Genomic DNA, 23,372 nt, shown 5'->3' with positions numbered 1-23,372 from the left:
TCATCAGTATCAGCTGAGGAGAGGGGGTAAAGTCATGGCAGTGAAGGCAAAACAAACACAAGATGTGCAATCACAGAATTAATGCTCAGACTTTCTTTCCTTCAGGAGAAAGGAGCTGTCACCCACAAATGCACAGTGCTGAGGATGGAATTTAAGGAAATCTCTTTTCCCCTCTCTACCAAAGCAGGTTTGCTTAAAAAAAAACAACACACCCTCACCCTTTTTGCTTATTTAAAACCAACTTGAGCAAGACTGATATCACCCTCACAGAACTTGTATCTATCTTTGTATTTTGCTAATTCTGGCTACAAACTCTGATCTGCTGGGGAAGGATCCACACATCCCCTTCTTTACAAAACATCTCTCAGCCTCTGGTACACCATGTACTATTTAATATACCCACAGAGATGAGTGAGGCAAAAGCTCCAGCTGAAAAATTACTCAAGGAACGGTGATGTTAATAGAAACCTGCCTGGGGGAATTAGTGCTCATCATCCCAACCTTCCTGTGCCTGCCTGGATTGGTCTCCTTCCTGGATATCTGTGTCACACTTGGGCTGCATAACCCCCTGCCAGACCTCCATCTTGTACTATTTTAGGTAATAAATGACTCAAATACCAAAAAACATCACATTCTTTTTTTATTTTTTTTTTCTGCCAGTAGCCAGAAGTCTTATTTCCTAATAGTAACAGCAGGTTTTAATGCACACTTAGTGCTTTTAAGATATAAAGTGTTATTTAAGTGTCATCATAAAGTACTCATGTTAAAAAGCCAGTTTAAAAAAAAAAAAAAAATCAAAGATAATTCAGCAGGGAAAATAATTTAAGGTTTTCATAAAGGAAGAGCCTCACTTCCAAATGCTTTTCCAGCAGAGGTTCCTTCTCTGGGCTGTTTTCATCCCCTGATCATCAAGATGGGAGTCACACATACATTTAAATAAGATATAGTGGAGCACTATTATGGCTTATCAGAGCTCTTCAGTGAGCCTAGATATCTTCATTACCAGAAACAAACCAAAAAACACCTTAAATTGTCAGAAACAAATATTTATTGCTTCAGTTACCCTCAATCGGGTTCACTGTTTCTCTGCTCTGCATGAACAAAATGATTAAATAAAAATCAGCAACTGAATTCTGTTGTTGCTGACAGAAATTCAGTGCTCAAAATTTCTCTGAAAGCTGTGATTTAAAGGTAATTCTTTCACTGTCTAGTCAGATGAAGGCCAGGCCACATTTTAGGAACTGAAGAGCATTTTCAGTGAATAAGAACTGGTCTCCTGTCCTTCACGTGGAATCTGTAAGGGAAATACTCAACTCTTCCAGCACAGAAGTTGAAGCCTTTCTAGGTTTTTAGTGATAACAGCAAAAAAAAAAAATTAAAAAAAACTGGAATACCAACCAGCTTCAAGAGCACAGGATGTCCTGTCAGCCTTTGAAAGTCAGAGTAGATTAAAAAAAAATAAATTACAAATAAATCTGACCAACCCTCATCAGATATCACCAGCCTCTAATGACAAATGGAAATACTGTGGCTTTGAGGAAATAGCATTTTCTTATCTTTTGTCCTGCTGGCTCCTCCATCCCACAGCAGCCCCTTGAGAGATGGCCATGATGAAATCCAAACCAAAGATTGGGGTTTGTTTGGATTTTTTTTTTAGAAATTCCAGTCCCAAAGCCATGAGGGATACCTGGAGCAGCCATGACATGGATGTGCTCATTTCTGTCTGTTCTTGGTGCCTTTCCAAACTCACTCTGGAAGCTCTGCAGAGGAAATCTCATTCAGCAGGGATTCAGGGGGCAACCAAAACTTGGGACTCGGGGGGCAACCAAAACTTGGGATGCAGGGGGTGCCAAAGTAGTGGAAGTGGCTGCTCCAGCCTGAACCTGTGTCACACCTGAGCCAGACACGGGGTCCTCCAGCTTCAGGGCTATTTTATAAGAGTGACTGAGCAGAACTGGTGATTTTTTTCTTATTAATGCCATTTCTGGTTACCATGGAGCTCTGCTGGGAGTTCAGAGCTGCTCACCCACGCCAGACACCGAGGAACATTATTACAGGCAAGGCCCTTCAAGGACTTTTCAGGAAGATAATTCAGCCCACCCAAGATGCCAATTTAAAGTTTCCAGCAATCAGTGTAGCTTAAATTTGAAGTGACCGCTCGTGGGTTGGGAAGAGGGGGAGGAAGCTGGTGGTCAGCTGGGTTCATCTCAAACTTGGCACCCACATTCATCCCAGGCTGAATATTAAACACTCAGCTGCTTTTTAAGGCTCAAAGAATGAGGAATTTGAACTGTAGAGGAAGGTAAAATAGTTAATGGTGCCCTGTGGAGGGCCAGGAGTGTGACTGGATGATCCTTGTGGGGCCCTTCCAACTCAGAATGTTCTGTGATCAGCCAGAATAATTCAGGAAAAGTTATCCAGAGGTGCTGTCCAGAAAGGATTATTCACAGAGCAGCATCTCCTTGTGAAGAAACAGGAGGGCAGTAACCATGGCAGAGAAGAGAACCTGGGCAGGGTTCTCTCCTCATATTCCAATATCAGATGTGGCATTAAAAAGGCAGCAAGAGAAGAGGAACCCATGGTTGAGCATCGTAATTATTATTTCTTCCTTCTTTCCCATCCAGGATGAAAGATGGTAAGGATCCTCCAGTGCTCATGGGGCTTTTGGACTGTAGAAACTAGATAAATTCTACAGCCCTTACACAAATCATGGCCAAACCAGTGAAAAAAAATGAGTCACAGAATGGCTTGAGTTGGAAGGGACCTTAAAGACTGTCGAGTTCCACCCACCTGCCATGGGCAGGGACAGCTCTCACCAGCCCAGGTTACCCCATCCAGTCTGGTCTTGAGCACTTCCAGGGATGGGGAGTCCACAACCCCTCAGGGCAACCTGTGCCAGGGCCTCATAGTAAAGAATTTCTCCTCATATCCAATCCAAACCTACTTTCCTTCATTTAAAGCCATTCCCCTTTATCCTGTCACTCCATGCCCTTGTAAAAATCTCTCCCCTGCTCCCTTGGAGGCTGCTAACACCTTGTGGAACCCTTCAAAAACTATCAAAACCCACTGTGAAGCCTCAAGCAACAGACCATTACCTGAGCAGCCAGGCAGAAAAAAAAAAAATCCCATAACTCTGCATCTCTTTTTCTACTCCAAACCCCCAAAACTGGGAGAACACAGCCCTCTGCCAACAGGCTCATCCACACACAAGCACTTGTACTGGCTGTCCCAGAGCTCACACACCCCTGCCAGACTGGAAATCACCACTAACCTCTCACAGGAAACATCTCCATGGCGCTGGAGTGGGTCAGAGGGACACTCTGAGGCTGCTGGTGACAGAGAGGCCAAGGAGCAAGTCTTGAGAGCCCAGCCCCTGGTGCAGCATTGATAAAAACTCATTGAAAACACTGAGCTCAGCCAGCTCCAGCCTTCCACTTAAAGAACCACCAGATCAACACCAGGCTTATTCCTTACGATACAGACAGTAGGAGATGAAGTCTTTAAAAACTTGTTGAATCACACCCATTCTTAAAAATAAATCAACTATTAAGAGGCACTTTACTTTAGAGATACGTATTCCTCATTGTCCTAATTACAGAGCTGGCTGAGGGCAGCCCTTTGGAGACTGAGCTGGGGCTGCTGTCGTGCTGCTTCAGCAGGGTGGCGTGGCAGAGGAAGTTCCCCAGCAGACAATGTTCTCTCAGGCTCTGATTGTGGAGCTGAGGCAGGGCCACATGGCCCGTGACCCCTGAAAGGCACAGAATCGCTTCCATCCGTCCTTTGTGCTGTTGTGGTGGAGTCAAGAACAACTGGGATGTTTAAACAGGATTTTGTAGGGTCTGGGGAGGTCTGGAGCGTGGCGAGCCTGAATTCCATCCTTCACATCCTTATGGGAGCTCAGGGGGACTTGCATTATTTTTTAAGACTATTTTTTAAGAGATAACCTTCCTTGCAAGAGGGCATCTCCAGGCAGGGTTATCAAGGCTGCCTGACTCTCCCCAGCTCTGCTTTCAGTTGGCTGTAAATTCATCAAGCCCTGGCTGTTCAGGGTAGGAGTTTGCATGCTAGGCTGGGTCTGCCTGGGGCACAGTTCTCTTGGAACATGTGAATCCAACTGCTTCTCAGAAAGCAGCATGGGAATAAACACATTGTTTTGTTCAATTTCTGGTGGCTTTTTCCATTTTTATTTTTTTTTCTTAAAGCCTTGGACCCATGATTTAGAACAAGGGCTTTAATGAGCAAGGGACAAGCTTTTTGTGTCAAATTTCATTTTTGTCATCGCCAAAAATCCAGGCAAATTATAAGCCTTTTGAGAGGAGGAGAAAAAGCAACTAAATTGCATATGCTCAACAGCCCTTAGAGTTCAGGATTTAAAACTCGAGGGTTTTGGCTTTGCTGAGGAAAATTGGAAGCAGGTATGGGGCAAGCAGGAGGTAATGAACAGGAGGCAGTGAAAAAGTCAAGGAAATGTACAACAGCAGGGCATACACCAGGAAAATTGGTTACTGGAGGAGATTCAAAACCCAGGTTTGAAGGCAACAGGACCAGAGCAGCAAGTTGGGAAGACAAAGGGACAACATCAAGACAAAGGTGCCACAAAGTCCTCTACTTGTTCCAGCATAAAGCACAAAATCATGGAATGGTTTGGGTTGGAAGGGACCTTAAAGATCATCTGTTTCCAACCCCCTGCCATCATCAGGGCCACTTTCCACTAAACCAGGTTTTTCTCAAGTCCCAACCAGGATGTGTGGATCCTCATTTCACCCTTTTTCTCCAGCAGTCACAAGAGCCATTTACCAAAGTCTATTCTGTGTGTCGTGTTCAGCTCTGGAAAAGCCCTTTGCAGTCAGAGGCTGGAGCTTTGCTGCCAGAGGTTGTTTTAAGGAGCAGGATCTGCCCAGCAGCCCTGCAAACACAAACCTGCTGCTGGGCAGCCCCGGCAGTAGAGGCATAGAGAAGCACTTTCCCAGTAGCAGGCAGGAATTAGCGAGTTTTTCTGATTTGGGGAGTGAAAGAACACCAGTCAGTGTTTAATTATTGCCCCATAAAACATCCAGCTTTAGTTCCATTCTTCTGGGCTCCCCAGCGCTGCTTTGGTGGCCTTCAACCATCTGGCACCAAGTTGGGTGTTGGGCCTTGTGCTTGAGGGAAAGGGATCCGAAACTGTGGCGTTTGTGAAGCCTTGCCCAACATTTGTCTAACCTTGGATCTGAGGATTATCCAGTTTTCCTTTGTGCTTTAGGACAGGGATGGAAAAGCACGAGGTACAGGCAACAGAAGATGGTTCTGCCACCACAGGAATAAACTGCTCCAGAGATTTCCTGTTGGAATGAATCCAGAGGAGACCACAAACTTGATTTGAGGACTGGATCACCTCTGCTGTGAGGAAAAGCTGAGAGAAGTGGGATTGTCCAGCCTGGAGAAGAGAAGTCTTTGGGGGTGACCTAATTGTGGCCTTCCAGTTCCTGAAGGGGCTCCAAGAAAGGTGGAGAAAGACTATTTATAAGGGTCTGGAGTGACAGGAGAAGGGAGAATGGATTCCCATTGCCAGAGGGCAGGGTTAGATGGGATTTTGGAAAGAAATCCTTCCCTGTGAGGGTGGTGAGGCCCTGGCAGAAGTTGCCCAGAGAAGCAACCTGGATGTGTTCCCATCTTTGGAAGTGTCCAAGGCCAGGTTGGACAGGGCTTGGAACCACCTGGTCTGTGAAAGGTGTCCCTGCCCATGGCAGCAGGTGGAATGGGATGATCTTTAAGGTCCATTCCAACACAAACCACTCCACAATCTCCAGCTCTAGTGCAGGGTTCTCTACTGTTCTAAGGCTTAAATCAGTTGTGCACCAGCAGGGGACAAAGAGGTTATAAATACAAACCCCCAGTTAAAATCCTGCTCATCTGATGTCCAGAACCTGCAGATGGAGGCTGCACCTCCAGTTCTAAGTTTGCATCAATGCCACAGGCACAAGCTTCTAGCACTTTATCACTTGTGGGGTAGAGGCTGGTGGGAAAAGTCAAAACTCTGATCTCATCCTCTTCCTTCACAGGAGCTTCAAACAGAATCTGGTAACACTCAGCTCATTTCATGCTTCAAATGAGCCTCTGCTAATGTAGCTGCAGGGGCTGGACTGGAGTATTTGAGAACTTCACCATTTGCTGGTGGAAGCCAAGGATTCCTGCTCCTAATCAGGGCCAGAGCAGAGCTCTAAAGCCCAAAATCTCCTCAGGACCGAGACATGCACACCACCTCTTTTCCTTCAGTGTACTCACTCTCGCTTTTGAGCTGGAAACAAAAGACTTTTGTCAAATGTTTCGAGGTTTGTTAGAAGTGTAAGCAGCTAGAAGTACACATTATGGAAAAGTTAACTTCAGATCTGACCCCAGCAGCCTTTCCTTCTCCTTTTGTCATCCCACACTATTAAGAAGGTCAGTTTTACATACTTTTGTCTTGTTTTTCTAGCCCCTGCCAGCTTTCCATATACACAAAGTTTTTCATACCTTGTTCAGGGTACAATAACAGCATATGAGAGCATCTAAAAATGAGGCAGAAATGGATCTATTACACTGCTTTATTCAATTTGTGGCTTGCAGGGAGAGGTAATGAAGCCTGAAGAGAAATAGAACAGGAATCTACCCCTAAAACTTACCCCTCACAGTTCAGTTTCACATTTACAATTCCACAGCACTTGGTGCCTACTTACTGAGACAAAAACCCCCAAACTTGTTTACAATAGGATCGATTTCATAAAAAAAATGAGATTTTTTGGATCCCCAGCCTGGGTAGAATCCTCATTAGCAATTCCACGGTCCTGCTGTGCTTAAGACAGCCTTACTTTCAGTCTGAGGCAGGTCGAACAGCCTTTCTCCCAGTCACTGTCAAGCCAAGTGCTTGTTAGTGGTCTCAGCTCTGTCCCAAATATGTCAAACAACTTCCACTTGCTCTGCCACATCATCCTTACAACAACTGCTGGGCACAGCAAATCCCTTTAAAAACAGTTCTTGTAGATTTAAAGGTAACAACAAGACCAGCAGAAAGGTGAAAAGGACACGCTCTGAAGCTGATGATAACAAGGCAGGGAATGTGTCTCATCCAGTTAGGGTGATCCCTGGGCTTTCCAACCGAAAACGAGTTGAGGAACAAGTCAACACCAATATTGGGGGAGGTCCAACCCTCAGCTCAACCTGTCCCTGGATTTCCATTTGTCTCTGTCTTGGGCTCATCCCTTTTTTCTCGCTCTTACACAACCTGCATCCTGCTTTCCTGAAGCAACACAAATGTGGCTGTGTCTCCACCAAAACATCCTTTTTCCCTGTAACCCCGCATCCTTAAATGCACTTACACAATTGCTTTGCATGTTCCAAGGTCAGGGTGAGCAAGTTTTTAAGGGGATCACATCAACCATGCCAGACTCTGGAACAGTTTTGTTCTTCTGTCATAAAATCCCAGACTGGTTTGGGGTGGAAGGGACCTGAAAGAGCATCCAGTTCCACTCCCATCCATGGGCAAGGACACCTTGGAGCCCAGATGGCTCCAAGCCCTGTCCAGCCTGGCCTTGGACACTTCCAGGGATCCAGGGGCAGCCACAGCTTCTCTGGGCACCCTGTGCAAGGGCCTCACCATCCTCACAGAGAGAGATTTTTTTTTTTTTATCTCTTATCTCATCTAAATCTTCTCTCAGCTTCAACCTATTGCCCCTTGTCCTGTCCCTTCTGTCACACACCATCATCATTCACCAGGAAATGCTCCAGCCAAAGGATAAAGGCTCAGCTGTTCAAAATTAAGGAGTTTGGCAGGGCAGAAATTTAATACAACCACACTCCCTCCAGCAAATATTATCTAACATCACCACAACACTCTGAACACAGAAAGGGCAACTTCCAACCCTCCCCAATTCCAAGGGACTGGGGAAAGGAGATTAGGTAGAAGTGGCTTCATAATCCAAGCTGGACATCTGGTATTTGAGACCAGTATTGGATAAACATTTTTGGATAAACAAGTATTTTCTTGAGAAGGGAGGTTGTAGAATCCCCATCCCTGGAGGAGATGGGTTGGATGGGATGAGACAGGTCAAGGTGTCCCTGCCCATAGCAGGGAGTTGGAATGAGATGATCTTTAAGATCCCTTCCAACCCAAACTATTCCATGATTCTATGACTTAAATCTATTCCTGGATTTCAAACCCCAAGTGGATCCCTCAGCATTCCCTCCAGGATGCAAGAAAACTCCTGTAGCAGGAACTCTGGTCAGCAATTCCCCTTTCATTTTAGCCTTGTGCAAGGCTTTGGGATCACCTGCCAGCTCTGGGCTGCTGCAGGAAGGACTCACGTGGCACCATTACATAAAAACTACCTTCCTCCAGGAGGAAAAGCAGCTGGGAACACCTCCTCCATCCTTATTATCCTACTTCAAACACCCAGTGCAGAGACCACAGGAGATCTCGGAGTGACAAGATCTGGGTGCACACAGTGCTGGGGGCTCCATCAACTTTGATTCCTCCAGCTCCTGGCACACACAAATCCAGGGGAACATTTCTGAGGATGAAGCACCTCGTTCAGTCACAACAGCAGCTCAGGAAGACTCTGACATTTGTTTTTATTTCAGTTCCAAGTGAAAAGCATCCCCAGGCTGAGCGAGCTGTCAGCCCCAAGCCCGCAGTGCACAGAGCAGCCGTTCCAGCTCTGCTGCACAGGGCATCTCTGTGATGGCTTGTTATTAAAAACTTATTCCTTAATTCTCTTATCTTGGGAGAGACTGCCAGGGGGCTGATGGGGCCTGAACAGCCAAACCCTTAGTTCAAGGGAAGAATAGCTCATTTGAAGGGAATCTATAACAGCAAGAACACAGGAATCCAGAGATTCATAAACCAACAGGCTCCAGTATTAGTTCAAAGATCATTTTGCACAGGCAGACGTGAAAATATATCAATTTCAAGCATGTTTGTGTCGATGTGTGGAGGCTCTGACTATCCCAGATTCCAACCTAATTCTTTTCTGCAAATTCATATCACCCATCAACACCAGCAGAAACAGACGTGGTGCTGGTACTGGTGGGACTGGACCAGCAGCAGTGCTCTGGAGCAGAAGGAAACTGCAGCTGAACCCATGGCCCATGCTGGGCAGAAAAGGGAAATCTGAGGACTCTAGCAGTACAGACAAACACTGGGAGAAACTGGGTAAAACTAAAAGGAAAAGCCCAGCACTCACTCCTTTACCTTTAGTTGATTTAGCCAGGTGATTCAGCCACCTAGCTTGGTGGCCAAAAATAAAAACAACTCAAATTAGTCTTAGGGACAGTTTGAACAAACAAGTCTTTGCCCAGCTGTTCTGATCTAGGGTATGTCCCTCAGCATGCAAGAAACCACCTGTGACAGACTCACTTTGAACCACCACTGAAAACAGGCAGACAGATCCAAATTGGGATGCAAATACATCCATGCCTGCCCCCATCAGAGCAAGGATACTTGTTTGACTTCCTAACAGAAAATAAACACAAGCAAACCTTGACAGAAAGGGGTTCAAACTTCTTGTCAGGACTAGAACAAAACTTTTGCATAACGCTGTTGAAATCCTAATGAGACATCAGATACAGACACTTCTTGAAATCAGTGTCTGTCACGCCAGAGTCACCACCAGATTAGGAAACAAGGGAGGGCCAGGGCAGAGTTGCCACATTAATGAGCCTGACCACATACAAAAGAATCCAGGAAATCACCTGAAGAGTCCTCTGGTCTGTCTGTGCAGGTGAAAGCCTCCAAAGCCAGCAGGGTAATTGCCTGCAGAAGCTCATTGTTTTAGTGCTAAAGCAGCAGCTGGTGCATAAAAGTTTTAAGCCTTTCAATTATGAGTAATCTGAGAGCTCATACCAAGCTCCAGCCTGTTTGCTCTAGACTTAAACCCGTCTGTTTATCACCTTAAAGCAAGACAAGAACGAGCCTGAGCATCAGCTCACCTCCCTCACAAGCAAGTGCGTCATCTCTCCTACAGCAGAGGGGGAAGAGAGTTATTTGGGGAAATGCCAATATTTAAATCTATTGAAAGAACGTTCTGAGGTGTGGGATGGCTATTGTTGTTCTTGAGGTGTCTTGGAGGAGGCCATCAGACACTTCTGATCCAGCAAGTCCCAGAGAAGCAGCCAAAGGTGTGGGTTTGCTCATCACGGATCCTTTCAGTCATGGAATGGTTTGGGTGGAAAGGACCTTAAAGATCATTCCCATTCCACCCCTGCCATGGCAGGGACACATTCCACTAGCCCAGGTGGCTCCAAGCCCTGTCAAACCTGGCCTTGGATACTTCCAACAGCCCAAGGGCAGCCACAGCTGCTCTGGGCAACTGTGCCACATCCTCTGTACCCTCACAGGGAACAATTCCTGCCCAATATCCCATCTATCCCTGCCCTCTGGCAGTGGGAAGCCATTCCCCCTTGTCCTCAATCCCTTAAGAACCCATAGAATTTAAGACAAGGCCCAGTAGCATCAACACCATTCCTTTGCAGATTCACAGCAACTTTGAAATTTAAACCTTTTTCTGACTGATCTTATGCTACTCTGGGTTCTGCTTTATCTAGAGCAGGAGGAATTTCTGAAGAGAGAAACTGCATTCTCCTCATCAGAGCTGCAAGATTATTAACCTTAAAGCAAGCAGCTCTGAGAGGCATGAGAAGTCAAAAATGGAAATGCCATCTCCATCATCATGTGGGGGTTTTCTTTCTTCCTTAACAACCAAGCCTAAGCACTGGAGCAGGGTCCCAGAGAGGTGGGAGAATCTCCCATTCTTCATTCTCAGGAACCTGACCTTGCTTTAAAAGCCACCTTGGAGCAGAACCAGAGACCCCCCCAGACCTCCCTCGCACCATAACTTATTCCATGAATCACATTTAACTGTTTACTAATGGCAGATTCCAATCTCCTCGCCCAAGGAATTAAAGGCACTTTCCCTTCAGTCCAGCAGCCACACGGGTAAGGCACAGCCCTGCTCCAGACTCCTCCATCCTGCACAAATCAGGAATAATCACATTGTAAGAAATGCTGCCCATTTCTGCCATTGTTGCTGCTGAAAGCACCGCTGACTCACAGCTCAGAGTGGGCCCAAACAACAGGTCCTGGCCCTGACAAAAAACTTAAAAACAGGCCTGGAAATTCACCTGGAGTGACCCCAAAGCAGGAACTTCTGGGTAGAAAAGGCCAAAGTGATGCTGGTGCTGTGGTTTGATCTTTCAAGATGGCCAAGGCAAAGATCTCAAAGATTTCTTCCCATTTCTCCTCCCACTATTTCCATTAACATCCCACTCCCAGCCTTTTACCAGCAGCTGGTTCCACAGGGAAAGCAGATATATAGAAACATATATTTCCTTTCAGACTTGTAGCATAAGATAAAACAGAAGGGTTTGGCAAGGCTTTGGTAGAAATTTATATATACACAAATAAAATATATAAATTTTATATCTATAAAAAAATCTGCTTCCAGACCCCTCTGTTTTATCTTCTGCACTTTAACCTCTCTCTTAGGAGGGCTACAGACAGTCCCAGCACACACACACACCTTCCACAGCAGATTCCCTGCTTCCAAGCACTCACACTTGGAGCAAGTGGCATTTCTGACAGCTGCAGATCACAAGCTTTCCTTCCAGATTTTGTTTCTAAATGCTGTCAAATCAAAGCAAACACTGCCTTGCCTGCCAGGAGATAGAGATCAGAGGCAGACAATACAAAATCTGCCAGGAAAGCTGAGGAAAAAAAAATTCAGTCCATTTGCAGAGAATATGGCCAAGTTATGAAGTAGTTTCTTGGGATTTCAGTTTGTGGTTTGAGTTGTGGGTTTTGTTTGGTTTGGGGGTTTTTGTTTCTGCTGGTTGATTTTGGATTGGTTTGGTTTTGTTTTTTTTTCACTCCAGGATGCAAATTCTGTTTACAACAGACATTGCAAGATGGGAGATTCCAAGAAGCACTGGTTAGTCTGGCAAAGCACAAAATCAACCTTTAGGTTGGAAGGGACCTTAAAGCTCATCTCGTTCCATCCCCTGACATGGCAGGGACACCTTCCATCATCCCAGGGTGTTCCAAGCCCTGGCCTTGGACATTTCCAGGGATCCAGGGGCAGCCACAGCTTCTCTGGGCACCCTGTGCCAGGACCCCACCACCCTCACAGGGAACAATTCCTGCCCAATATCCCATCTAATCCTGCCTTCTGGCACTGGGAAGCCATTCCCTGTGTCCTGTCCCTCCATCCCTTGTCCCAAGTCCTTCTCCAGCTCTCCTGGAGCTCCTTCAGGCCCTGGCAGGGGCTCTGAGCTCTCCCTGGATTTTTCCCTTCTCCAGGTGAACATTCCCAGCTCTCCCAGCCTGGCTCCAGAGCAGAGGGGCTCCAACCCTCCGAGCAGCTCCGTGGCCTCCTCTGAATTCACTCCAGCAGCTCCAAGTCCTGCTGCTGTTGGGGACCCCAGAGCAGGACACAGCACCCCAGGTTCCTTTGGGGATAGGTGAGCACCACCCAGCAGGAAACACTGATATCAAACACTGCTGCTTGCCCACCCAAGTTCCTGAAGCCAAGGCAGACAGGCTGACTGCATCCAAGGGGCTCCTGGAAAAGGCTCAGCAAGGATTTGAGCAGCTTTCCCTGCCCCATTCCGTGCTTTATCCAAGGCATCTTAGCAGAACATTCACTCTCCCACTGCTGTCATGATTGTGGTTTTCCCACCAAGAACCCTCCACCTCACCTCAGGGCTTTTAACAAGCGACAGAGATTTCAAACAGAGCCCCCAAACCCCTGAGGAAAAGCAGACAGGTCTTTCAAAGATAAAACAACCCCCAGGTTTGCATTTCCCTGTGTGCTGTCTCTTGGTGACCTGCGTTTCACAGATCCCACAGCCACCGAGTTCAGCAGCACTGGCAAGGTAACAGCAGCCCTCCCCAAAACCAAAAACATCCAGCTGGGATTCCAACAGCCTTCCCAGGCAGGAGCAGAGCTGGTCCCCCAGGATGGGCAGGGTCACCCCTGGGAGCATCGTGGCTTCACATCAAAGCTCCCAAACAGCAGCCAAATTGCTGAACACAGACATGAAACACAAAAAGTGTTAACCAAGGCTAGACTGTGGCTTGCTTTCTGTCCTGGAGCCACTCTCAGCTGCTCTCTGGGGCATTAAGTTTGGAGCACTGCAATTGGGAAGCTGGATGCCAGCAGGAACGGGGAGCTGGGACTCACTGCAGGGCTCCTGGAGCCCCCTAAAAGATCTTATCACCTGCAGGCATCAAGGGGAGGGCTCCCCAGCCACTCCAACCATTGTGAACATCAGCTTGAGTCCCTCTTCCAGGTGGGAAAGGGACCAAGAGACTTCCTCCAGAGTCACACAGGACATTTCCAGCACCATCAGCAGATTGTATCTGCCCTAGAGCCACCCAAAAGCAGCCAGTCCCCTCCAGGCTGCAGCTATCACACCCCAGCTCCATCAGACCAAGAGGGATGCGAGGGGAGTTGTGAAATGAGGTGCCTCTGCTATCCCTGTGACCCCACCACAGCCAAATGAGTGTCAAATCCTATTTTTTCAGCCTCGCCGTGGCTGTGCACAACAACCCTGGCAAGGGCTGGGAATGCTGTCAGCACCTCCTGTCCCCAGCCTTCCTCGTGGGCACTTCAGAGACAGGGAGCCATCCCCACTGATTTGGGAGGCAGGATATCAAGCAGATATCCTGTGAAATGAGAGATCCCAGCCTGATCCAAGTCCAGGTGTGCACGAGCCAGAAAACAGCCGTGGACACACAGCAGCAGCATCCCCACTGCTCCATCTCCAAGAGCTTTGCTGCCTCTCCATTCACAGCTTGCTCCCTTTTTATGAAGCACAACTGATCCAGAGTCTGTCCTTAATCTGAAGCCTGTCCTTTAATTCTAACAATAAGGGCACAAAAAAGGGGTTTTAAAGAAATAAAACATCAGCCGTGCCAAGGGCTCCTCGTTAAACTCATCTCCACTCAGTCTCTCCTACTTGGGGCAAAACACAAAGGTCACTCATTACCTGCAAGGTCTCATCAGAGCAATCATTGTAATGGAACAGCAGGGACTCTCCTGAAAAGGAAAAGTCATGTCCAAAGCAGTTGTCTACTGGAGGAGCAGTCAGGAAAAAGAAAAAAAATATCAGAGAATAAGAATTTGCCCTAGCTGAACTTTTCAAACAAAACTCTTTCAGCGGTCCCAGCTGGTAAAGGAGCACAGGAGGTTTGGTGGCAGTTTTCAAGCTTGAGGTGGAGAAAGTAAAAGAGTCTGAGGAAAGAATAAACCGGATTTTTGAAGTTACTAAACTCATGACAGGAATCTGGGCGACAGGCAGCTGTAAAGCTATTCCATGTGAAGATGCAAATCAAGTTACAATCACTGAATTGCAGAGCAGAGACAGCCCCTGGTGCAGCAGCCCTGGAAATCAGAAGTGAGGCAGCCCAGAACAGAGCAGCTGTACCAGGGACATTCAAGGAAAACTCCTAATTTCCAAACTCCCTTCCACCAGACACCTTTAGCACACACAGTTCAGGTGTTCAGTGACTGCACAGCTCAGTGTGCCCCCTCCTCAAAGGCTCCCAAAGCTCAGCAAGCCCCTTGATAACAAAAACTTCTCAGATTACATTTTATTCTACTAAAACAATTCAGATTTTAGCTGTTCCACATCAGAGACCCTGCTATTTGCAATCAGGGCTAAGCCACTTCTCAAAGACAAAAAAAAATAGGGAAACTTTTTTCTTTTTCTCTGCAAACTGATGCTTCCTTCAGCCCCACATGGGTCTGATGAGCAGCTTATCTGCAGCTCACTGTTCTTCCTTCTGGTGAAGGCTGAGGAGGAACAAACCAGCTCCTGCACTGTTCATCTCAGGAAACTTCTTCCAGAGGATCAGGCAGTTTGAAAATAATCCCAGTCTTGTTAAGATACAATTTAGACATAACGCACAACCATAAAAGAAAATCAAATCAGTGTTTTCCCTCACCAAGTCATTTTCCTTACATCACAGGCTGACAGCTGCACTCTTCAGGTGATGTTTCACCTGATGGAACAGAGCAGGAGTTTCAGTAACATCTCCCCCAGGGGCCATTCCCCTCACTAAAGGAAGGAAAGCAACGCAGAGATGTGGAAACCAGAGGAAACAAAAATACCTGTAAAAATAAGGAGCAAGCAAATCCCAGTACCTGCCAGCGTAGGAAGAGCAAAGACAAGGTTGGAGCTGCATCACATCACTCACTTATCTTTTATCTGCACCCACCTTTGGCCTAAGACTGCCTTGGCCAAGCCCAGGCAGACGCCAGCAGCACCGGTCAGCCTTGCCAACCACGAGCCTGTGCCCAATTTGTCTGTGCCAGCTGCGACTTTGCAAAGTCATGCAAACCCAGGGACCTGCCTGCCTTTTATTTTATCAGAGAAATGCCTGTCCCAGTGCACGGGGTTAAGATTCCAGCCACGATCAACGCGAGTCAACATCGGCAGCAGAGCAAAGCCGAAGAGCGCATATTTCTCAGCCCTCTCAGATTCAACAACTGCTCTCGGTTTACACAGCAATTATTCAAATTTCATTTGTCACACTGAAAAAGAAAAAAAAAAATAAAAAAAGCAGCAAGAAAGCAACAAGCTGGGTGCTCAGTGCAGGCCAGTTTTTTCCCCTGAGCCTTCCCATCAGGATTTGAAGCTCAGCTGGCTCCAAAATCCAATTTCAGAGTAATTTCAATATGTTGTGTTACTGCATAATCAGTGCAGCACCATTAAGAGGAAGACACGAGTTTATTTTCTTTTTAAATCAGGAATTTTTTTTCACCCTCCTAGATGAGTTTTGATATCATGCTTAGCAGGGAACCAGAGATAAGCCCCTTGCCGGGTGAGAGCGCTGATGTTTTTATAAAGCATCTTTCATAAGGCAGCGGGACAGACGTTAAACAGGAAGCGTTTATTGACTTTAAACTCACTTCATAAAACATTTACACGGACAAGAGGAGAAACAGGAGCTCCCAACAAGCCACTTAAAACAAAGATGAGCCCGTGCATTGTTCTAGAACTCAAACACTCCAGGCTTTAACGCTGCAACAGCGCTCCTGGGAAAAAGTAAAATAAATGGAGCCATCCCAGTCAGGGCTTCTTCATCCTCGGCCATTAAGGTCAAAGTTATCTCCCACTGTCCTTTACATAATGGGTGAGGGGAAAAAAACCACTTTAATAAAGTGAAAATGACCATGGAAACGTTACAAAATGAGCAGGTGGAGGGGAAAGAGGAGCTGCTCTTGGCTGAGCCACCCAATCACTGCAGGGTTTCAAAGACTTTGCAGGGGAGCTGAAGGTTCCCGTTTTCCAAGAGAACCAAGAAGGCAATTGGAGCAACTTGATCAGCACCATGTTCAATCAGCAGAAATCGCTCCTCAATGGGCACTCCCCAGAGGGACAGATAAGTTCCAGAGCCTTCAGCCTCCTTATACACCTGGCTCTGGTTTCAGCCAGAAAAAAGATTTTTTTTCTCTAATTTTCTTCTCAAAAAATCCTTAAAATGTCGATGGTATCCTTGCACTACAAGCTTTGGGGATCTTTTCATTACCAACTATGAGTACAGAAGATCTGTCTAGGTAATTTTTTTTTTCTAATTTTTAAAATTTTTTTCCCTATTAAGTTGACAAAGGAGATGTTCTTTACTGGCATCCAGCTGTGCAACCCACTCCCAGCCTAGCAGGGAAGTGTGGAAATCCCCAGACCTAATTAAAGGCATTTCCCACAGAGTATGACATCCTAAGAAATATTTTAGATGCTCTTGGCCACCACACAGATTGCATCCCTACCTCCTTCTGAGGCTGCTGACAGTGGCCACATCTCAGATCCCTCTTTGCTGCCTTCCTCGTGCTGATCCAATCAAGCTCGTTGCTTAATTGAATTGAAACAATTGAGATGTTTAATTAAATTGGAGCAGTGGGTCCTGACCAGCCCTCAGGGGCTCAGGCATTTCTCACTGTCGCTTTTGGGGCTACAGGAGGCCGGGCAGCATCAGCAAAGATGCTGAGAAAGCCTGTTACAGGTATTCCACCTGAAACATCCTATTTTGGGTTGGCCTGGAGGCTCCCACATGTTGTTAATCCACCCCTTACCTCGATGGGTGCAGCCCCAAGCCCTCACACCCCCACACCAGCAGGTTTTTCAAAACACATCCATTTCTTTCTAACCCAGTGCAGATTTTTGTGTTTCCTTCTGTTCATTAGCTGCAAATGAAGGAAGAGCTCCTATAGTCACACAAAGATTAAAAAAAAAAAAACCCAAAAAACAACAATGCCTGACATCTGGAGGCTTTTCCCTTAATTCCAGTGATGGGAACAGCTGATGTAATTTTCTTTTTTGTTCTGGGAACATCCATCCATGAGTTCCAACTGCACAGAACTTTTTAGGAAGAGCTGCACGGAGATGAGAAAACCCTGGGTAAGAGAAGGACTCAGCCCCTTGCCAGAGCTTAGGGGGAGATGCCTGGAGGGATCTCCAAGCTGTTCTACCATAGAATTCCCACAGCAGACCCCATTCCCATCTTGTCCTACACCAGGTGTGTGGTTGGAGTCTCCTCACTGAAAAGGAGATCCACGCGACACTGGAGCCGCTGAGCCATCGTTCCCAATCCCTCGGTTCCCACTCTCTGCTGGTTGCAACCTTCTTCCCACAGAAAACCGGCTCCCTCCTTGGGAATTCCCCACTTTAACAAACAAAACAAGAATGAAAAAGATTTGTGAACTCCCTTCTAATAACTAACAGGAGGATGTGGCTTGTTTTTCCAAAGAACCAACAGTCTGAGGTTTCATGAGAACACCTCCCTCCACTTTTACCCAGACACGCCACAGATAGCCCAGACCAGAGACTTAAAAAGTGTTTCTCACTCCTATCCTATAAAAAAACCCCACCCTGTCCCAGTTTCCCCCAAACCAATGTCAAGGTACCTCACACCAGTCCAAGGGACAGCACCAGAGGTGTCAAGTGAGCACCAGGAAATAAATGAGAGTATCCCCAGGGACAGCTTGCACGTGATGGGATTCCCTCCTGCCCTCTGTATTACAGTTCTGTCCCCTTTCCAGACCAGGAGAAGCCTTTGGCTAACCTGGAGCTCATCCCATCCCCACTCATTTGGTAACACAGACAAGGACGTTTCCAACACCCACCCTTGGTTTTGCCAGGGAAAAATCCTTCCCAGGGTTAGAAATCTGGGAAATCATTGAAAATCCAGCTTCACTTCCTTCCCTGCCTCCACTTTGCTGGTGGGGCTTGGGATTAAAGATTCCCACTTTCCCAGAAATGTTATTTACAGAAGTAATTGGAGTGAATCATCCGGATTTGATGGAACCCAAATGCCTTTGGGCCATCTACTCCCATTAAATACAGTTAAGATTGCCCAGCGGGGTAAATAGGGGAAGATTTGGGGTTTGGCTTTTTGGGGGCGGGTGATAGAGGCCAAGAAAAAAATCAGGTGATGCACAGGCCTTGTACCATCAAGGGATTGTTTTAATCCCTTAATTGTTTTAAGAGGTTCAGTTTTGGTCTGTTTTTAAGGAAAACCTTTGCAGCAGAGTGGAGTTCTACACATGGTCACCCTCCAAAACCAGAAACTGTGAAGCCCAGGGTTGAAATCCATCCTTTATCCAAGGTTTTTGCAGGAAAGGGAGCCCAGCTGGGCACATTTAATTAGAAGATTCCCAACCACGACTTCCCTGAAGGGAACTCTCCATCACAACTGATTTACAGAAGGGAAAACTGTCTTTTCTGCTCCCTTGGGGATCCCACCTGAGTTCCAACCTCCCAAAATATGGGGACAGACACAGGAGATATCCATTGGGAGGGAACCAGGCCCTCAGCAGGGAGACTGTTCAATATTCTGGGTCAGTTCTACAGCTCACAGCTGCTCAGCAAATTAATTACTGCTTTGAAGCTCAAACTGTGGGCAGGTTCAGGGCCACATTTTCTCCCAGACCATGCAGAGAGAGGTTTTGCAGCTCCTGGGAGGAGGATGAGGGTACTTTTCTCCCTGATAGCTTTCCCCCAGACAGAGCAGAGGACACAGGGATAAGTCAAGGTCCCTGGGAGGGAGTTCAGGTGCCTCTGTTCAAGAATAAAATCACAAACAGCAAAAGAAAAACAAAACCAAGAACAACAACAAAATTGAGCAACAAACATCCAAAACTGAGTTTTGGTTGGGTGGCTTGGAGGATAGAGGTGAGCTCCAGAGCAAGAAACACATCAGGTGGGTGCAGGGATAACTCAATGACCTGCTGCTTGATAAAACACACCTGAGCCTCCCCCATCCTCCCTTTAGACAGAAAATCCACATCAGCAGCCTCAGGAGCTGGGGGTGTTTTCCTAGATCTGCCAGGGAATGTTTTCCACAGAGCTCATCTAAATCTGTACTCCAGACTGGACACATTGATTGAAAAAGGAACCAGAAATTCAACCCTCTTCTGCTTAAAAGTTTCCACCTGGTGGTTTCCCACATCCCTCAGTCTTTTCCTTCAGAGGAAAGGGTGTCCATCGAGATCTAGGCAGGAGAAATTGCACCTAGAGAAGAGAAATCACTCCTAAACAAACAAATTTCCCCATTTCTCACCACCAGCACTCATTCAAAGGGGCTCTTCAGCCAGAGGCAACAGGCACAGGCCAAAGTGGGTGGAATAATCATCACACAGGGGCCATCCCCATCCTTCCTTCACCTCCTGGAAGCTGTTCCAGGTCCCTCAGTGAGGCTTTCACACAGGTTGTGGCCTCATCTCTGGTGAGGAGGAGCTCACATCTCCCTTCACACCTGATTTATTTCATCCCTTTCCAGCCCAGCCCCTCATTAGGAATTCCATGGAATCCTTGCACTCAGCTTCTCCTGGAGAGGGAAATCTTGCTCCCTCAGCTCATCTATCACCCTGCCCACAAACTGCTGCTCCCACAGCAGGATCAGGAGCTTTCTTGGCCGTTCCTTCCAAGAACAGCACAGAGATTTCTTCTTCCCAGAAGCTCCTGGCAGCAGCTTCCTTTCCTGCCACAGCTCCAGGGGGAAAGGACACAACCTGTCACCACCTTGGCTTCCCCCTGCCCCGGTTGTGCTGGAGCCTCTCTGCCAGTGGCATTAATTAATTAATTCCATTAATTAAAAATACAAGTTGCTTGCAGGATGGGCAGCAGGGTGGGGTGGTTTTTATAACAGCAGCTTGATAGTGGAAGACCCCTCAAGAAATTCACACCCACTACCTCAGCCTCTGGGTTCCAGGGGAATAAATTTGTGTCTCTCCTCCGTCCCTCTCATTGTTTCACACCATCCCACAGCTTTGTTCCTTCACCCTGCTCCCTTTACAGCAAGGTCTCCACAGTCAGCACCCCTGAGTGTTACTTTTACTTGGAAAAGGCAACCAGGACTCCTCAAGAACAGATTAAAATAAAACCTCAAATCCTTAAAAACCAAAATAAATTAATAAAACCCAAACAGAAGCCTTTAACCAAGCTGCTCAACAGATTTCAGCTTCACTTGCATCACCTCCCTTGTCTCCCTTCCATTCAAACAGCCACAAAGAGACAAAAATAATCAGCAAAAGACAAAATTAATCAGCCAAAAAACAAAAATCAGGATTTACCTTGCTGGACAGAGAGCCCATTTCCATGAGGCAGAGCCTCCTTTGACTCACCTTTTAACATCCCAGGGAGTGGAGGATGCAGCCCTCCCCTTCTGCCTCCTTTTCTGCCAGCTCCCAGAGGGACCACCCCATTCATCACCACAAATCCTGGAAAAAACAGCTCCTCTCCAGACCAGAGGAGAGGGCACAAAGGCAAAAGTAAAGAGGTCAGGGCCTTTCATGAGGGTGGGGAGGAAAACAAGCTCACCCCCACCCTCCTCTTTACCCTCATCTGTTTCCCATAAACTTATTTACACTTAGGGCTGGGGGAAGCGTTGAAGCTCAGTGGTCCAGCAGCTCTGGAATGACCAGCCTGGGGAGGTTAATATTCAATTATTTAGTGTTTATTTCTCCTCCTGACGGGGAGAGACATCCCTGAGGAGCAACTGGAGATGTTCATAGTGTTCTGGGGGTGATGTTCAGCTGCTGCTTCCTGAAATCCCCCTGGACATTGAAAACACCCCTGGAGCAGGGTGGGACGAGGCCCTGGGGTGGAGAGAGGTTGGCACAGGTGGTGATGGGGAAAATGGGTTCACTTGGGCAGAAAAAGGGCTTTTTGCCAGAAATTCTTCCCCCATGGACTGGAGATGCTGAGAAAAGCCACAGGGAGTGATAACTGAGGTGAACAGCCTCCAAAAGGACTGGGAGTTGTGGCTGTGAGGTGTTCTGGGGACTCCCTAATAGGGAGAGCTTGAAATACATGGTTAAGTTTGCTTTTAGTTGTTATTTCCCTGGGTTTTTTCTGGTGTTATCCCCAAGGGATGCTAGTGTGGGTTGTAATGAGGATGTCTGATAAAGGCTCACACTCCTCATACTCCCCAAGAACAGATTCTTGCCCTGATACTCTTTATACTTTGTCTTCTGATAAATAAAATGGGAAATTTCATGGAATCATATTAAAAATAAATGCTCAGTATCATTACAGGCTCCTTATCTCAAGCAGAGGCTTTAATCTCATATTTTGAGGAGGGTGGGAATGGAAATACACCCCCAAGCACTTATTTGGGTGACATTAAAAGACACAGCACCCCATTCTGAGTTCTGGGACCTGAGGATGTGTTACCAAGTGCAAATGTCCATCACCTGCTCCTTCTCCTAGGTCTGAAAAAATATTCCAAAAACTTCCTTGCAGTTGCAAAGCTTTACCACAGCTGTGTTTTAACCTCACTTCACTTTGATCTGCTCAGCTGCAGATATCAGAGCCTTCCACTGGAAGGAAAGTTATTTGTTTTTTCATTATCCCCTCAGTGTAAGGTTTGTATCATTCCAATTTTGCTTCCTGCAGGTGATTCCGTGTTCCTGCAGGAGCTGATCCCTCGACTGGCACCTCCTTGGCTGAGCATCCGTGCCCAGGGATGGGGAGGGCACATCCTCCGACCCCTGGGCTTGGCAGAACAACTCCTCATTAACGAAATGCAAGAATTCCACTGTGAAAATAGTTTCCACCCAGCATGGAAATGAGCTCAGCTCTGGAGCACGCTGGCCCTGACAGCTGGGGGTGTGCTGCTCATTTGCTGTGGGGTGGTTGGGCTCAAACCAGAGATCAGGTCACCCATCAAGGGGGATTTCCTCACTTTCAGTCCCTGTTTGAGGTTTCTCTTGCCGTTTCCAATGGTAGGACCAATAACTTCATGGGAATGTTATCAGTGTGAGAAGTAGAATGCTTTTCCTTCAAGAGACTCTCTGATGATGCCACCACAAATCTCAGCAGCTCTGCTGGGACCAGAGCAGAATTCTGGCCTGTTTAACCCCACTCACATAAAACCAGATTGAAATCAAATTGTTCTCCCAATCTCTGCACACGGATGTTGCATTCCTGTAGGTTTGAGGTCGGCTGTTGCTGTCCACATGAGCATCCCATGGGATGCATAGGAGATTCCTGAGGTCTCTCACCTCTGCTCAGGTCTCTGTTCTTGTGAAACTTGAGAAAATCAGTAGTTTTGTGGCTCTGGAATTGGAGAAAGGGGTAAAAGGTTACACCAGGGAGGAGTGGGACAGGAATAACATCTACATCCACACATCACATCCCGTTGTGTTAGAAAAGTACTCTGATCTTTCCTGTTTTTAATTTTCTACACCAACAGCATCACTCCTTCCTGCTGGAGATGCCTGGAAACTGATATTATTGCCCCTGTGATGAAGAGAATAAACATCTTTGCAGCAGAGAAATGAGAATTGGGTGAAGTCACATTTAGCACCTTCAGCACAAGTGAAGGGAACCACAGCCCCATTCCCATCCTGCTTTCTGCAGGCACATAAAACACCTTCTTCTGAAGCTGGTTTTTGCAGGGATTCCATCCCAAAGTGCAGCAGACTTTATATTTATCATTCTTCTTATTTGGGGGGCGGGCTCCAATGGATTTGTTTGGTTCATTTGAGTTCTGTGATCGGGGAAATAATTCACTGATTTTTTTATTACCACGGAATGAGGGAAACAGGTAGAGGATTTTTAATTTTTTCCTCTGGAAGCCAGTTTCCTAAGGAAATGAGGCCTATTCCATCAAGCTGTGTGGAGAGGGAGGTCAAACAGTCACGGTCTCAGGGAGTGCTGCCTGCTGAAGGTGCCACATTTTTGAGGTGAGGTGTGGGAACACTGTGGTGATCCGAGGGTGGGAACAGACAGAGCCTCCTTTTGTCTCCTCTGCAGCTCAGCACTTGTGAGACAGAGCCTGAGGGTATGGAGCCAACATTGGCTGAACCTTGGAGCCTTCAAAAATACAACATTCCTTACAGGCAACTGGGAGTTACCAC

At 46.8% G+C, this 23,372-nt stretch overlaps 1 protein-coding gene and 2 long non-coding RNA genes across 4 annotated transcripts in view; 1 reads left to right on the top strand and 2 right to left on the bottom strand.

Annotated features, from left to right (window-relative positions):
• The window catches only part of SLC4A11 (solute carrier family 4 member 11), a 134,979-nt gene extending 112,755 nt beyond the window's left edge, over positions 1 to 22,224 (bottom strand). The window contains exon 1 of one of the 2 annotated variants that reach the window (XM_086889695.1): positions 20,634 to 22,224. In XM_086889695.1, coding sequence (XP_086745821.1) covers positions 20,634 to 20,718 — 85 coding nt within the window. In that variant the 5' untranslated portion in view covers positions 20,719 to 22,224. The remainder of the gene's footprint in view (positions 1 to 20,633) is intronic. The other variant, XM_086889706.1, reaches the window with a different exon arrangement.
• On the bottom strand, positions 15,886 to 19,749 carry LOC147652858 (uncharacterized). The gene is made up of 2 exons (XR_015286960.1): positions 19,674 to 19,749; positions 15,886 to 19,521 (listed from the first exon to the last, which is right to left on the bottom strand). It is a non-coding gene; the product is annotated as an uncharacterized LOC147652858 (long non-coding RNA).
• Positions 21,090 to 22,474, top strand: LOC111929130 (uncharacterized). The gene is made up of 2 exons (XR_002864536.2): positions 21,090 to 21,324; positions 21,907 to 22,474. It is a non-coding gene; the product is annotated as an uncharacterized LOC111929130 (long non-coding RNA).
• The last annotated feature ends 898 nt before the right edge of the window (positions 22,475 to 23,372 follow it).

This window comes from Cyanistes caeruleus, chromosome 5 (genome assembly GCF_971803275.1).
Source record: "Cyanistes caeruleus chromosome 5, bCyaCae1.hap1.1, whole genome shotgun sequence".
In the NCBI taxonomy this organism is placed as follows: domain Eukaryota; kingdom Metazoa; phylum Chordata; class Aves; order Passeriformes; family Paridae; genus Cyanistes; species Cyanistes caeruleus.
The sequence above is the reverse complement of the archived record's forward strand: the minus strand, read 5'-3'. Positions and strand labels throughout refer to the sequence as shown.